We start from the raw sequence: 15230 nt of genomic DNA on the forward strand, positions 1-15230 counted from the left end.
ACCAAATTTTATTTAAATCCGTTCAGTAGTTTTCACGTGATGCCCGGACAGACAGACAGACAGAAAAAAATTAAATAAAAATCTGTTTTGGACTTAGTGTCTATTAGCATCCCCCGGTAAAAATTTTCAAAATATATTAAATGTACAGAAATCTTCCAGTTACAGTTTTATTATATGTATAGATTATATTTATTTAAATTTTATGATTTTTCTTTTGTCTGTGGTGTGTAATAAAAGTTTATTCATTCATAACTCCGAGAGGGAAACTGCAGGCTTGCCCTCTAGGCTATTCGCCTATATTAAAAAATTAGGAGTCTATATCAATATTATAGTTTCTTAGATGCTATTTTTTAATTAATAAATTAAATTAATTATGACACTATGAAGTGCTTTTAAAGAAATTGTATAGCTTTAATAAAGCATTTTGTTCTTCGAGCTAGGTTGGTACAACGTCGACTAAATTAGTGGTTATAGCCAAGAGCTGTACGCCTGGGAATCAATTATGCAACTGTGCTCGACAGGAAATTGTTTGTAACCTGCCAATATGGCGGCACATCGGAACTGCTGCTGCAATTTGCAATCCATTATAAGATTATACGGAGTTTGCTTTTAGCAACAGATGATATATTAAATGCACTTAATAATGAAAGTCTTTTACTAATATATGAAGCTGAAGAGTTTGTTTGTCAACTTAAACGGGATGATCTCTCTAGTGTTGGACAGCACATATCGAGGAAGGCTGTAGAGAATATTATTTTTACATATTTAAAGTTTTTTATCCAGAAGTAACACAGACATATTAAATATCAGTAAAATATAATTTCGGCCTGAAAAAATGGATATTCAGGAGAAAAATGCTACCAGCTTTATCCGCGTGCGCTGAGTAAATTTACAGTCTTGCGTTTATTCTATAACGTGTAACCAAATTACGAAATACTGTTGAAGGATGCATAAGTATCTTTCAAAAGGAATCATTTTGTAAAAATAATAGATCAAAAGAAGCATATTTATTTTTCCATGCAAACTTATTCAAAACATTCCAAGTATTAAAGAAGAAGAAGAAGAAAAAGTTGACTTATCCAATGCTATTGAAAATAAAAGACCGACACGCGCTTAGGACCTACGCTACGCGACGCGTACCTATTATAGTGACGGAATCATTTGATTTTAATTTCACATGTTATGATTGGGCTGTATCTGATTTTTTTCAGTGAAACTATGGCAGTGGTTTCACAGATAAGTCTCAAAAACAGCGACCAAGTAGTGTAGCTCTAAAGCGTGTAAAGAATTATTTTGGTTTTCATTTACACGCTGTGTAAAAATATTGGGCTAGATCTATAAAAAGCCATGCGGACCCATATGTTAATTTTAAAATAAATCACATAACAATAATATACGTCGTAAATAAAAAAATATTAATCCTTACAAAAAAGTCTTTAATATAAAGAAATTCTTATGACCATGAACCTTGCTCTATGCTATTCTGCGATAATATTTGTTTAAATGCTATTTAGTTGGTATGACGTTTGCAGTATTGTACAGCCATTGAACAGCATTAATAGAGCCAATGAACAGCTTTAATAGAGCTTTAACTGTTTGTGGTTATCGAGTATCTAGTCTACATTATACATAGTGTGTGGTCATACATAAGAGCTATACACCCGGGATTCAATTATGCAAGTGTGGTCGACGGCAAATTGTTTGGAACGACCTGACTATATGGCGGCACATCGGAACTGCTGCTGCAATTTGCAATCCATTATAAGATTAAGCGTTGTTTGCTTTAAATTGCAAATAAAAATTCTGTTTGATTATGTGGTATACAATAAAAATGTATTTATTAATATTAATTAATTAACTCATTCATTTATTCGTGCATTCATTCATTCATTCATTCATACATTCATTCATTCGTACATTTAAGGTGGCACTAAGGTAATTCGACGGCCGATTGGCGCAGTGGGCAACGACACTGCTTTCTGAGTCCAAGGCCGTGGGTTCGATTCCCACAAATGGAAAATGTTTGTGTGAAGAACATGAATGTTTCTCAGTGTCTGGGTGTTTATATGTATATTATAAGTATTTATATTATACATAAAAATATTCATCAGTTATCTTAGTACCCATATCACAAGCTACGCTTACTTTGGGACTAGATGGCGGTGTGTGTATTGTCGTAGTATATTTAGTTATTTATTTATTTAAAATTATATTTGTCCGGTAGGAGCAGTGGCGTGCACAGGGTCTTTGGCCAGGGTATGCATAAACACAAGGCATAAAATAAAAAAAATCCCCTACAATGCGAGCTATATAAAATAATTTGGGCAAGCAGTGATTTTGTCCATGTATGAAGTGCACGCCACTGGGTAGGAGGCTACGGCCGTGGCTAGTTACCACCCTACCGACAAACACGTGCCGCTAAGGATAGCGTTCCGGTAAGATGTCGCGTAGAAACTGATTAGGGGTATGGTTTAAATATAACTGGCATACTCCCTAACAGGTTAGCCCGCTACCATATTAGACTGCATCATCACTTACTAGGTGACAGTGCAGTTAAGAGCTAACTTGTAGTGTAATAAAAATATATTTATGTTACTCACGTATTCATCATCGACCCATTAAGAGCCGAGTATCTGAACTGGGCTTTTGACATGTCGTCACGAGTATCCTCTCGGAATTTGAAGGGTTTAACCCGTATTCCACCAGGCAACCAAGTGGGAGTCGGTAGAATTGTCATGCCTTTTAGAACATTACAGAGAACTCTCAGGCATACAGGTTTACTGGCGATGTTTTACCGAAAATATCGTGAGGAAACCTTTTTTTTGAAGTAAAACTTCTTTTCAAAGTCAAAGTCAAAGTCAAAAATATCTTTACTCAAGTAAGCCCATAGGTCGCAGTTTTGATGCGTACATAAGAATTACACTGTAGTGAGATGATGGCGATAACCACATTCGTAAACTTAGAACTAAAGCTACGAGGGTTCCAAACGCGTCCTGGTCTAAGAAGAAGCCCACAACAAACTTAGCCGGGTGTTTTTTGTTATCACCATCTCACAATGTAATTTAAAATTATTAGAAGAGCAACCTGGTTAGAGCAATAATTTACACCCAAGCTTTTTTATCGATAACGTAGTCCTTTATACTATAATAGGACTTTTCTATAAGCTTACGTTTAATACAAACTTTGAACTTTTTAAGAGACATCTCCAAGATGTCAATTGGTAGTTTATTGTAGAATTGTATGCAATTTCCTTTAAACGAATTACTAGGGAGAAATTCAGTTTTTTTTCTGGCGAAGTAACGCTTACGTCAGACGTCTGTGTAGTTTCCGCTATTCAAAAATTATAATTTGGATTGGTCGTAAGGATATGTCATATACTCCACGCTTCGTGACTTATACGCCAGCTAGAGGCAAATATGGTAATCAATAAGGATTATTTATTTCCAATATTTTCAAACGGATCAATTGTGAATAGCAAAGTGAATAAAAATTCAACAGTTTAAAAAAAAAAAATTTGCAAAGATTTTTGAAAATCTCTAAATATACTTGTTTATTTATAACTTTTGTAATATGTTTATTTATTAAAAAAGTAATAAATTTTCTGATATTATTTATATATGAATATATTAATTATTTATTAGAAAGCCAACCTAACCTAAGCTATCTTAATATAAGAACACATTTAACAATTGTTTTATAATGCTGTACACCCCATTTAAATGCTAACTCAGCAAGCATAACACAAAAGACTCTTTGTTTACCACCAAGTTTTGTGATATTTATCCGCTAAACAAAAGAAATTTAAAATGAAAAAGAGAAAAAAAAAAAATATACCTAAAATAGGTACTTACATAACAAAGAAAAAAATAAATTGAAAAATAAATAAATGAATAACAATCTTGCCGTACTTTTAAAAGTTTTTTGACTTCATTTTTGAACACGAGGCGGAGTGACGATAAATATCCAAGCCAGCACTTCCAACCAATTTGTTGTAGGTAACAACTATTCTACACAATGAAGCGGATCTGCCCAGATATGATGTAGCGATTCTAGGTCTGAACGTTAGCTTATTCATAATATGCGACCTTGCATTATGCTTTGGTACCGCCAATCGCACCCTGCTCATAATGTACTTAAGTAAATAATGCAGTTAAGTATATAATATATTTAAGTATATAATATATTTAAGTATATTATGTATTTAAGTATATAATGTACATAAGTAAGTAATATATTTAATTAAATAATGTACTTAAGTAAATAATGCACTTTAGTAAATAAGTAAATAATATATTTAAGCATATAATGTACTTAAGTAAATAATGTACTTAAGTATATAATTTACTTATGTAAATAATGTACTTAAGTATATAATGTATTTAAGTATATAATGTATTTACGTATATAATGTACTTAAGTAAATAATGTATTTAAGTATATAATGTACTTAATTAAATAATGTACTTAAGTAAATAATGTACTTAAGTAAATGATGTATTTAAGTAAATAATGTACTTAAGTAAATAATTCATCCTTATAAAATAGTGGTAATAAGTAAATAATGTATTTAAGTATATAATGTACACAAGTAAATAATGTATTTAAGTACATAATATATTTAAGTATATAATGTACACAAGTAAATAATGTATTTAAAGATATAATCTAAATGAGTAAATTATGTATTTAATTGAATAATGTACTTAAGTACATGTACATGTAAGTAAATATATAATATAAAGAAGAATATAATATATTTAAGTTTATAATGTAAATAAGTAAGAAATGTACTTAAATAAATAATGTATTTAAGCATATTATGTACTTAAGTAAATAATGTACTTGAGTATATAATGTATTTAAGTATATAATTTACTTAAGTAAATAATGTACTTAAGTAAATAATGTACGTAAGTAAGTAATGTACTTAAGTAAATAATGTATTTAAGTAAATAATGTAAATAAGTAAATTATGTACTTAAGTAAATAATGTACTTAAGTAAATGATGTACTTAAGTAAATGATGTACTTAAGTAGATAATGTACTTAAGTATATAATGTAAGTAAGTATATAATGTATTTCGGTATATAATGTTTTTAAGTATATAATGTATTTAAGTATATAATTTACTTAAGTAAATAATGTACTTAAGTAAATAATGTACGTAAGTAAGTAATGTACTTAAGTAAATAATGTACGTAAGTAAATAATGTACTCAAGTAAATAATGTATATAAGTAAATTATGTACTTAAGTATATAATATATTTAAGCATATAATGTAAATAAGTAAATAATGTACTGAAGTAAATAATGCACTTTAGTAAATAATAAATAATAATAATAATAATAATTTATTTATTTCATATATAAAAGTGTATACAGCAGAAATCTCCTAATGGACAAAGTGATACTCTATTTTATTTATTTGTAAATAATGTACTTAAGTAAATAATATACATAAGTATATAATGTACGTAAGTATATAATGTATGTAAGTAAATTATGTTACTTATTCATTGTAAAGTCAACATCTCCTGCAGGGCTAGCATGGGCGGGAGATAAAAATTATATCCCCCGATTATATCCCCACGAGGGATACAATGAAGGTGCCCACCTGTTAAATCACTGAAACATGAAAAGTTTACCCCCGTTTATTAATACACGTATGTTATATGGATATTATTTCCACTTGTGCGCCAGTGCTCTGAGAGTTGATAAAGCTCTGGGAGAAGATAAATTTATATCCTAAGCCCGGGGATATAATTGTCTCCTGCCCATGCTAGCCGTGCTGAGGATACAAACAAGTAGGTGAATCTGCGGGCAACATGTAGTCTTGATACATTCACTCGTTCCGTCACGTCGCGTCCAGCCGCCACCCTGTGTGAATGGACGCTAACGAGATACGTTACGTAGGTCCAGGAATCAATTATGCAAGTGCGGTCGATGGAAAACCGTTTGCAATGACCTGCCAATATGGCCTTTAGCGGGATAGTGGAACTGTTATTTCAACACAATGGAAGCTTGAAGGATACTGCCCATCTTATAGGCGTAAAATCGTTTATCAGGAAGAGTTTCAAAAGCATAATCACAGTATCGCAAGACAAAACACAAAATCGCAAGATTTTAGCTTAGTTTTATGGTTCGACCCATTTTTAAATTAATTTAACACGTATTTTGCACCAATGGTTTACAATAAATCAAGAGTGTTTACATTTCTATTTTTTTTTTGTTAATTCCATGGTCACTTGTTATCGATATTCATATAAGTGAATGTGTAAAATATAGAACAAGTTTTTTACTGTGTATGGTATATATTATATATATTTAATATACTATTCTATCATTTATTGATTTTCATTTTTTTTTAAATTCTTAACAATGATTACAAAAACAAAAAAAACACTATTAACAATTTATAAGAGAAAAAAAAAATCCACCCTTCGCTTGCGGGGCTTTTGGATGCCCAAGCAACCGGCGGTCAGGGCTCCAGAGTGAGGAACCTCCTCACAATACGCGCCGTTTCAAGGACTACTGCCTTCTGTATACGACCCTTGATCCAAGAACCAAGCGAAAGCTTCTTAAGATGTTGGTCGTAGCTTTTCGCGAGAAGACCATTGACTGAAACGACTATCGGAACAATAACTGTCGACTCAACATTCCACTTGGCGGTAATCCCGTGAGCAGGTATTTAGATACTTTTTCCTTTTCAGCTTTCACCAGATTATCGTCATGTGGAATAGTAATGTCAACAATTATTGCACGGCGCACTGATCGATCGACTAGCACTATATCAGGTCTATTAGCTGTAATATGATATATATGTATATTGGTAGTGTACACAATAAATAAATAAATAAAATAAAGAGAACTATTAATATAATTGGCACCCAATTGGTAATATCGGGTATATGGATTAAAGAACTTTTATTACTACAATTTTTAGTCTTCTAATTTTGGGTTTAGGCAAATATAAATTCGATTTCGATTCGATTTTCGGGTGGACACTTGCCGATAACCACCTGAGGGGTCAACGGGGGATTGAGGGGCTATACCTTATCTATATAACTTCTGAATTTGAACTTCTGACACTTTTTTCAAACATTATTTTGACAACCTCCTTCAAGATATATTGTTATATATTATTGTATATATATATATATATTGTTTTACTGGTTAAAAACACAAAAACAGTTGTATGAAAATCCGTATAAAATTACAAAGTAAAGTCATATCTGACGTGTAATTTAAAAATGGAACGACCTTTTACTCCGAAAAATAAAAACCGAGGAGGTAACTTATTATATATAGATTTTAAGGCATTAGCTAAATCTAAAGCTAGACACCCATCGGGCTTACACATAATTTTTACGAACGCGAAGTCAATTTACGATGTAATATAATGTAAATGTCATTAATTATATTTGTAATAATAATAATTATTTGAACACGGTACATAATAAGGGAAATATTTAAATGAACGTTATTCAAATTGCGTTCGTATCACAACGGAGCTAGATTCGTTGTTGGTTACAGAATAAATATAGCCATGGGCTAAATTAACTTTCCGAAAACACGTGGCGACGAAAGCAAAATATTCCGCGTGTGTGTGTTTCATATTTGCATTCCCGTTTAATTTATTTAACAACCTATTTCGTAATTGAACCACAGCATAGTTAATTTAATTGTAAAGTAACTTTTCAAGTAAAGAATGGAATTTATATTTATTTTATTTTCTTAAGTTTCCCTACCTCAGTGATAAAACTGTCGATCCTGGTTTAGCTAGCTTGTGGAAATTTTCGTTAAAGCCCACAAACCCGCATTGGAGCAGCGTGGTGAGCCCACCAGCCTTTTAACATGGGTCAATAGGCTAATCTTTCCGGCTAAGTTTGGTGTGGGCTCTTCTTAGACCAGGGCGCGTTTGGAACCCTCGTAGCTTTAGGTTTAAGTTGGCGAACGAAGTTATCACCATCCCCTTACAATTATGTAAACATTTATGTATGAACGCTTCACAAGTGCCTATGATAGGCCTACATGAATAAAGACATTTTGAATTTGAATTAGGTTGAGTGTGTGCTTTGTTCCTATAAAGCTATTTCAGGTATACAAGTCAATTTTAAAAAGTGCTAGAAAATTGTCAAAAATTTTAATACAAATTACATTTAGAGATATGATTGCAAGTTTAACGATCACCCTGGTGAAGTGGCGAGTGCTGTGGTCTTATAATTGGAAGGTAAACCAAACCAAACTGGATGTATAAACTACCAAAATAATGGTAGTTTATGCATCCAGTTTGGTAGCATTGCATTTTACAGCCGAGGCGATATTAGGCGCATGAAAGTTTCATAGGCCGTGCGGCCTATGAAACTAAATTCTGTTGGAAATAGATTATTCATTCGCGATTAGTATCGCGAGTAAATTCGACCAAAGTCTAGAGAGCGGCCAAGGTAACTTTCATACGGTGGAAAAACCGCTAAAAATGGTCAGTTATTTTCTGAGAACGTATTTTAGTTTATCCTGTTTAAACCTCGCAAGTGTGATGTAAATCGTTGTATGAGCGGCGTTTGGTACATTACTTATCAGACTCTCTGCTTTCTTAGCGCATTCGTTATTAGCTCATGCACCTAATACCGCCTCGACTGTAAAATTCAAAGGTACGAAACTTGGTTTATAATCTGCTATTATAATAAGCTTTCTTGGGCAAGTTATTTTATAAGAATATTTGCTTTTTTGCTGCTATTTTGCTTTTGCATGTTCCGGGATTCTATTATAATTTTTTGGGTTTGACCACCACCCATTGCGGATTGGTGGACTTCTTACACCTTGGAGAACATTATGGAGAACTCACAGGCATGCAGGTTTCCTCATGATGTTTTCCATCACAGTTGAAGCAAGTGATATTTTAATTGCTTAAAAACGCACATAACTTAGAAAAGAAGAATAAAAAAAAATATTTTACGTGTGTGAAGTAAATAAAAAGTTAAGTTTTATTTTTCCAATACATCGTAGTATAGCACGCATTCTGAACATTGTTTGTTGAACCATCGTAATCCAATCCATTGATGGAGTAAAGCGAGTGAGCAATCTTTCAATTTACTAACTCAAGCTTTATCCTTTATCAATAACAACAAGGGTATACAAAATAAAATCTAGATATTTTGCTTTTACTGTTTTCTCTCAACCGGTATTTGCTCAAACTGGCCTTGACAACCTACAAGACGAAGCGGATATTGCTATGGTCTTATATGTAATCGGTCTCGGCTTCGATCCTGGATGGGGTATTTCCAATTTTCGAATCTTCTCTGGTCTGGCATGAGATTGATCGATTGTCACCCTAACCCCAAAGAGTGCCTTCAAGCGATTGAGCGTTCCGCACCGATATAATAATAAAAAATAATAATAATGCAGAAGCAGTGATAGCTCAGTGGGTAGGACTTCGACTTCACTTTCGGGGGCGAGTTCGAATCCCAACACACACCTCTAACGTTTCCAAGTTATGTGCGTTTTAAGCAATTAAAATATCACTTTCTTTAACGGTCAAGGAAAACATCGACAGGAAACCTGCATACCTAAAAGATCTCCAAAATGTACTCAAAGGTGTGTGGAGTCCGCCAATCTGCACTGCGTGGACTGTGTCTACTACGGCCTTAACCCCTTTTCATTTTTGGGGGAGACCCGTGCCTGTAGTTTATATTACAATATGGCAAATGTCCGCAAACTCGGCCTTATGAAGGGTTTTGGCAACAATGCTCAGCGCTCAGTCTGTTCCAACTTCCAGTAACACGTCACGTCACCCATCGCGTCATTTTTATGACTAAAAGCTAATAAATTAAAAAAAAATAATAACATTTAAAAAACGAACACAATAATTAGTATATATATTAGAGTTCCCGCTTATAGGTTAGCCCGCTACCAGATTGCAGACAAGGGCTAACTTGTAGTAATAAAAAAAAATGGAGGGTGGTATTTGGCCCTTAATATTGTTTTATCTCAGCTTGTATTTACTCAAACTAGCCCCGTAGTCTATACCACCGGGACTTGTTTTTCCGGCATGACAAATAGCCCATGTCTTTGTCTGGTATAGCTGTCTCTATGCAAAAAGGAACATAGAGACAGGAGGAACACCTCCGGCCTACAAAAAATGACAACAAGCTGATGAACCAAAACCAAGTTTTTAATTTAGGAATATCCTAGAATCCTCCCTAGGATTATTATTTGGTATCAACCTTCCTTCGCCGTCACACCAAGCAAACAAAATATTTTAATTGCTTAAATTAAAAACGCACATAACGCATAAATGCTAAATATATCTTATAGTAAATATTGGATACTAGCAGGCGTTACTTTGCGCAAATCCATAATATATTATGAAAATTAAGCTTAATTTGCTATGCTCCAGTGAGAATCTGCAGTGGCGTTCACTTCATACAACCACAAAATCGCAATCGCCATCGCCATCATCTCACTACCGTGTTCTTATGTACGCATCAAAAGTGCCACCTGTGGGCCTACTTGGATAAAGATATTTTTGACTTTGACTTTGACTTTGAAAAGCACTGCCTACCCTAGAATTTTTGTATGGCTCATAAACAAGAAGATTTTTTCCATTTCATGCCATCTTCCTTCTTTATGCATACCCTGGTCAAAACACCCTGTGCACGCCACTGAGAATCTGTATGGTGCAATTTATAATTTCTTCAATACGTATACTCCACACCAAACAGATCCTCGGCAATGTACCCTCTACGCACGTTTCGCTCCGAAACCGGAGCATCCTCAGGAGATGTTGACTTTACAATGAATTAATTGTTAAGTAACTTATTGTTAGTTAATTGTTAGTTAACGCAACAAATATTTATTTTTATATTCTTAATTTTCATAATATATCTTATACTATTATATAAAGCTGAAGAGTTTGTTTGTTTGTTTATTTGAACGCAATCTCAGGAACTACTGGTCCAATTTAAAAAAAAAAATCAGTGTCTAATAACCCATTTATCGAAGAAGGCTATATATAATTACGCTAAGACGAATAGGAGCAAAGCACCTATGAAGAATGTTTCAAAATAGGGATTTTTTTTAGTTTTGAGAGCTTCCGCTGTTACGGTTAAAGTTTCGATTAAATCATGTATAATTAAGTTGTTCCCCTTTAAAAGTTCTAAAAAAAAGTCCCCGCCAGCATATGTCTATCTTTTAAGGTTGACGTCGCGATGGACCTCTAGTATTTTATAGAAAGAAAAATTTTAGTTTTTTACATTGCGCCACACATAACAATATTCACGACACCACATATGTTATGTGTGGCACAACCTAGAAAAAAGGTGCCAGCTCAGCATTGTGCTGCATGCGCCAGTGGGTGCATATAGCGCTGATTTTCAGTTGGCACCTTGTACCAGGTGACACGGGACAACAAAAAAAAAAAAATTATAGAATACTGATAAAAAAAAATAGAATACTGATTGTTCAAATCATTGGACAAAATGTTCTAATTTTTCAAATATGTGTGTAAATATTTGTGTATATATTTGACAGCCGATTGGCGTAGTTTGCAGCAACCCTGCTTTCTGAGTCCAAGGCCGTGGGTTCGATTCCAATTGGAAAATGTTTGTGTGATGAGCATGAATGTTTTTCAGTGTCTTGGTTTTTGTATGTATATAATAAGTATTTATGTATATTATTCATAAAAATATTCATCAGTCATCTGAGTACCCATACCACAAACTACGCTTACTTTGGGGCTAGATGGCGATGTGTGCGTCGTTTTAGTATATACATTATTTATTTATTTATAACCTCTCCTTTCTGTAAGTTGGTTAATAATAACTGTTTATTACAAAATTAAAATTCATAAAAATTCAATCATATATCAGGTTTACCCTCCGCCTATATATGTTTCACATCAAAAAAATCCGTGACAGCATATGTCTTTATTTTAAGATTGACTTATACGCGGACGAAGTCGCGAGGAACCTCTAGTATTTTATATTATAATGATTCACAAAATGTGTGTTACGATTTTGCTTTTTTTCTGTATCCTGAGCACGGGTGTGGGAGTATATTTTAATGGGGACATTAAAAGAAGAAGTCCTTGCATGTAAGACCACAAATATACTCTAGTGAACTTACCTGCATTCAGGCTCTTCTCGGCAGGCGTGCGCCAGGGTGTGGCAGGCGGGGAGGGGTGAACCGACAGGGGGTCGCTGGGCGCAGGCCGGATGCAGCCTCTCTTGTGCGTTCATGCATGAATCTTCTTTGTTGTCCGTTTTCCTGTTAACATAGATTCGTTAAAGTTTTTGACTACCGAGTCTGTAATCTTTATTTTTATTCCACTGTCTCTTGACTGCAACTTCACCTGGTGTTAAGAAGTGGCTTACCGGTATATGAAAACTCATATCCAAATGGGATGATTACATCCAGGGATCGAACCGGATATCTCCCACACATATTACCGTAGCGTTTACGTGAGAATAACTGTTCCACATTGGATCATTGTGGTCTTAGCTTTAAATCACATTCTCCAGTGGGTAGGCCTTATTTTATTTAAACAACTTTATTGCATAATAAAGGAAACACAAACAGGAACACTTACATTAACATAAATCATATGCAAAAGGCGGCCTTATCACTAACAGTAATCTCTTCCAGGCTACCTTAACTATTGGAATAAGGCAATGAGAGACGGGAAATCGCAATTATATATATAAAAAAATCTTATCTTAGTATGTAAAATTAATTAAGGCAGTATATAGTTCTTTGCCTTTGATATCGCGGTAAATGCCGACATCACGCTATACAAAATCGTGTACGGATCCTATGTAGGCCCCTTAAGGTAAGAACAAATCGCGGCGTCCAATCTGCGTCTTGGGTGGCGTTCAACTTTGCGACCAATCAGGAAGCGTGCATATGAGCATGAGTTTTATGATTGGGGAGTGGTGGGGAGTGGACGCATCGATGTTGCCTTCGCCTCACTATTGAAGCCAATAAGAAGGTTCTTTTCCTCGCCCGCACTCAAATCCAAATTAATTTAATTCAATTAGTAATATAAGCGAACGATACAAACGACGTCGATTCCTTTCATCAGATTTACAATTTACATATGAAATTTTAGATTGTTCACGCCTGTTAAATGATCCTTGAGTTTAACTTACTTGCAAAGACAGAAGGCGATCTCAGTGTTCCACGGCACGCCGGGCTTCCTATAAAAACCTCGCAATGCCGCCATACATCCCTCGCGGTCGCAGTCGGTTGAGTGACACTTCTGCAGCACGGGCGTCAGTGACGTCACGCACTCCTTGTCCTTGATGCAGGTGTCGAGCGCCGTGTGGCACGTGGACTGAAGCGCCACCTTGTCGTCACCTGCTTTACCGTTTTCCTTGGCAATCCTTTCTGTTGGTTTGTGGGTTTTTTGTGTTAAATATGTTCTATGTTTGTGGCTGTTTGTTGACTTTAATTTGATGTAAATTACAATAGTGTAGTAAATTAAAATCAAATCATATTCCAAAATTTCCATGATTGCAGCATGTATAATCCTAAATAAAATATTTTATTGGATACTTAAGCGAAGGTCACGCAGGTCCTTATAGCGGCATTCAAGTTTGCGACCAATCACAACAGTTTTGCTCAAACGCGTCTTATATGTAGATGGAATGTAGGACGCAAACTTAACGCTGCTAATGACGCTGCAGTTTGGCCTTGCCTTTTGAAATGTGTTATTAGAAATTGTTTTTTCAAGTGGATCAGTTAAACGGTTACAAAAAATTTTAAATAGCGCTGTAATTCACGGGAATTTTGTCTGGGGCCCAAGTCGTTTTCTTCGCGCCACCTTACTCGACCAGACGGTTGGGTGGAAACTCCGAAGAAAATTCCCGTGCGTGTCAGGTTATGACAGTTACACAACTTGCCTCACTGACTGTGATAGTTATCAGATACCTCGTAGACATTGTTTGCACCTTTAACTTTGGTGTACTGTGTTCTAACGTTAAAATTATAAACTTATAGTAGGTAGGTTACATTTAAATGTAATGATAGTCAAATATCATAACATTTAAATTTCTTGCTACGTAAGTTATTTTTTTTTCTAAAAATATCTTTCTAACTAGTTACCTAAACCTAGGTAATTTAAAGATTGTAATTGAAATTCATAGTAGGTTACACGTAAAAAGAACATTTTCAGTTGAGCTCTGCAGTTACAGTCTATACGTTAATTATTATTTTCTTAAAACTGATAAAAGGTATATCACATTTTGTTTATACATGCGACATTTAATGCGTTATATATTTGTATATGCACTTTAATATGTCCGTACTAAGGGCCGTATTCAATTTATTCATACTGCCATCGAGCCTCTTTATTTGGCATCGCATTTTTACTCTCTTTATCGGGTTTTTACTCTCTTTAACATTCATATTTTGATTGAGTTATCGTTAGAATTATATTTCCTAGATAATAATAGCGTAAGTTTATAAAAACTATGCACGGCCTACCGTTGTCCGCGCTTGAAATATCTCCATAGTCTTAAGGTTGTCTGGAAGAGATCGCTACAGCGATAAGACCACCTTTTTGTACCTACGTCTATTGAGTTTAATTTTGTATCTGTTCTTTTATCCCTTTTTGTGGTATTGCAGTATACAGTGTTAACATAAAATAGTAGTCATTGGACACTGAGTCGCCTACTTGGACCCTAAAAAAGTTTTAAACTGCACTTATACCAGTAAAATAAACAACTATTAAAAAAAAGTTTTTCGATAAGGTATTAATTTCGTAATGGCTGAAAGGCTAGTGGAATATTCAAAGTGTTCATTTAAAAGTACTTAAATTATTTCGAAGTTTAAATCAGTTTTCAGTTCAAAACATTATTTCTTAGAACAAAATCACGAAACGAAAATGTTCTTGAGTTCCAACTGTATTACGTAACTTAATTTAACGGTGACTACTGTAGCCTTAGTACAAGATTTTCTCGCTCGCAATCGACGAGTTGTTTTCGAGTATTAAACTCTGTATCGTCAAAGTTATGTGGACTTAATGTTTAGAGTTGTATACGCTGTTCTTCTGTTTTTTGTTTTACAAACGTTCTATCAAAAGTCTTAAGCTACAGAATTGTGGGCAAATTTGAGCTATAAATTAATGCATATAAGATCCATTCCACTCCGATGTTCAAGTATCCAATACTCGAAAACGACTTCTCGATTGCGAGTGAGCAAATCTTGTACTACAGCTACTGTCAACATTTT

General features: G+C 34.2%; 1 protein-coding gene across 1 annotated transcript in view; it reads right to left on the reverse strand.

Moving 5' to 3' along the window:
- The window catches only part of LOC120634501, a 70164-nt gene that overhangs the window by 6810 nt on the left and 48124 nt on the right, over positions 1-15230 (reverse strand). Inside the window, 2 exon segments of the mRNA XM_039905159.1 lie at positions 12126-12266; positions 13148-13385. Of these exon segments, the coding sequence (XP_039761093.1) occupies positions 12126-12266; positions 13148-13385 (379 nt within the window).

Source organism: Pararge aegeria, chromosome 24, assembly GCF_905163445.1.
Source record: "Pararge aegeria chromosome 24, ilParAegt1.1, whole genome shotgun sequence".
Taxonomy (NCBI): domain Eukaryota; kingdom Metazoa; phylum Arthropoda; class Insecta; order Lepidoptera; family Nymphalidae; genus Pararge; species Pararge aegeria.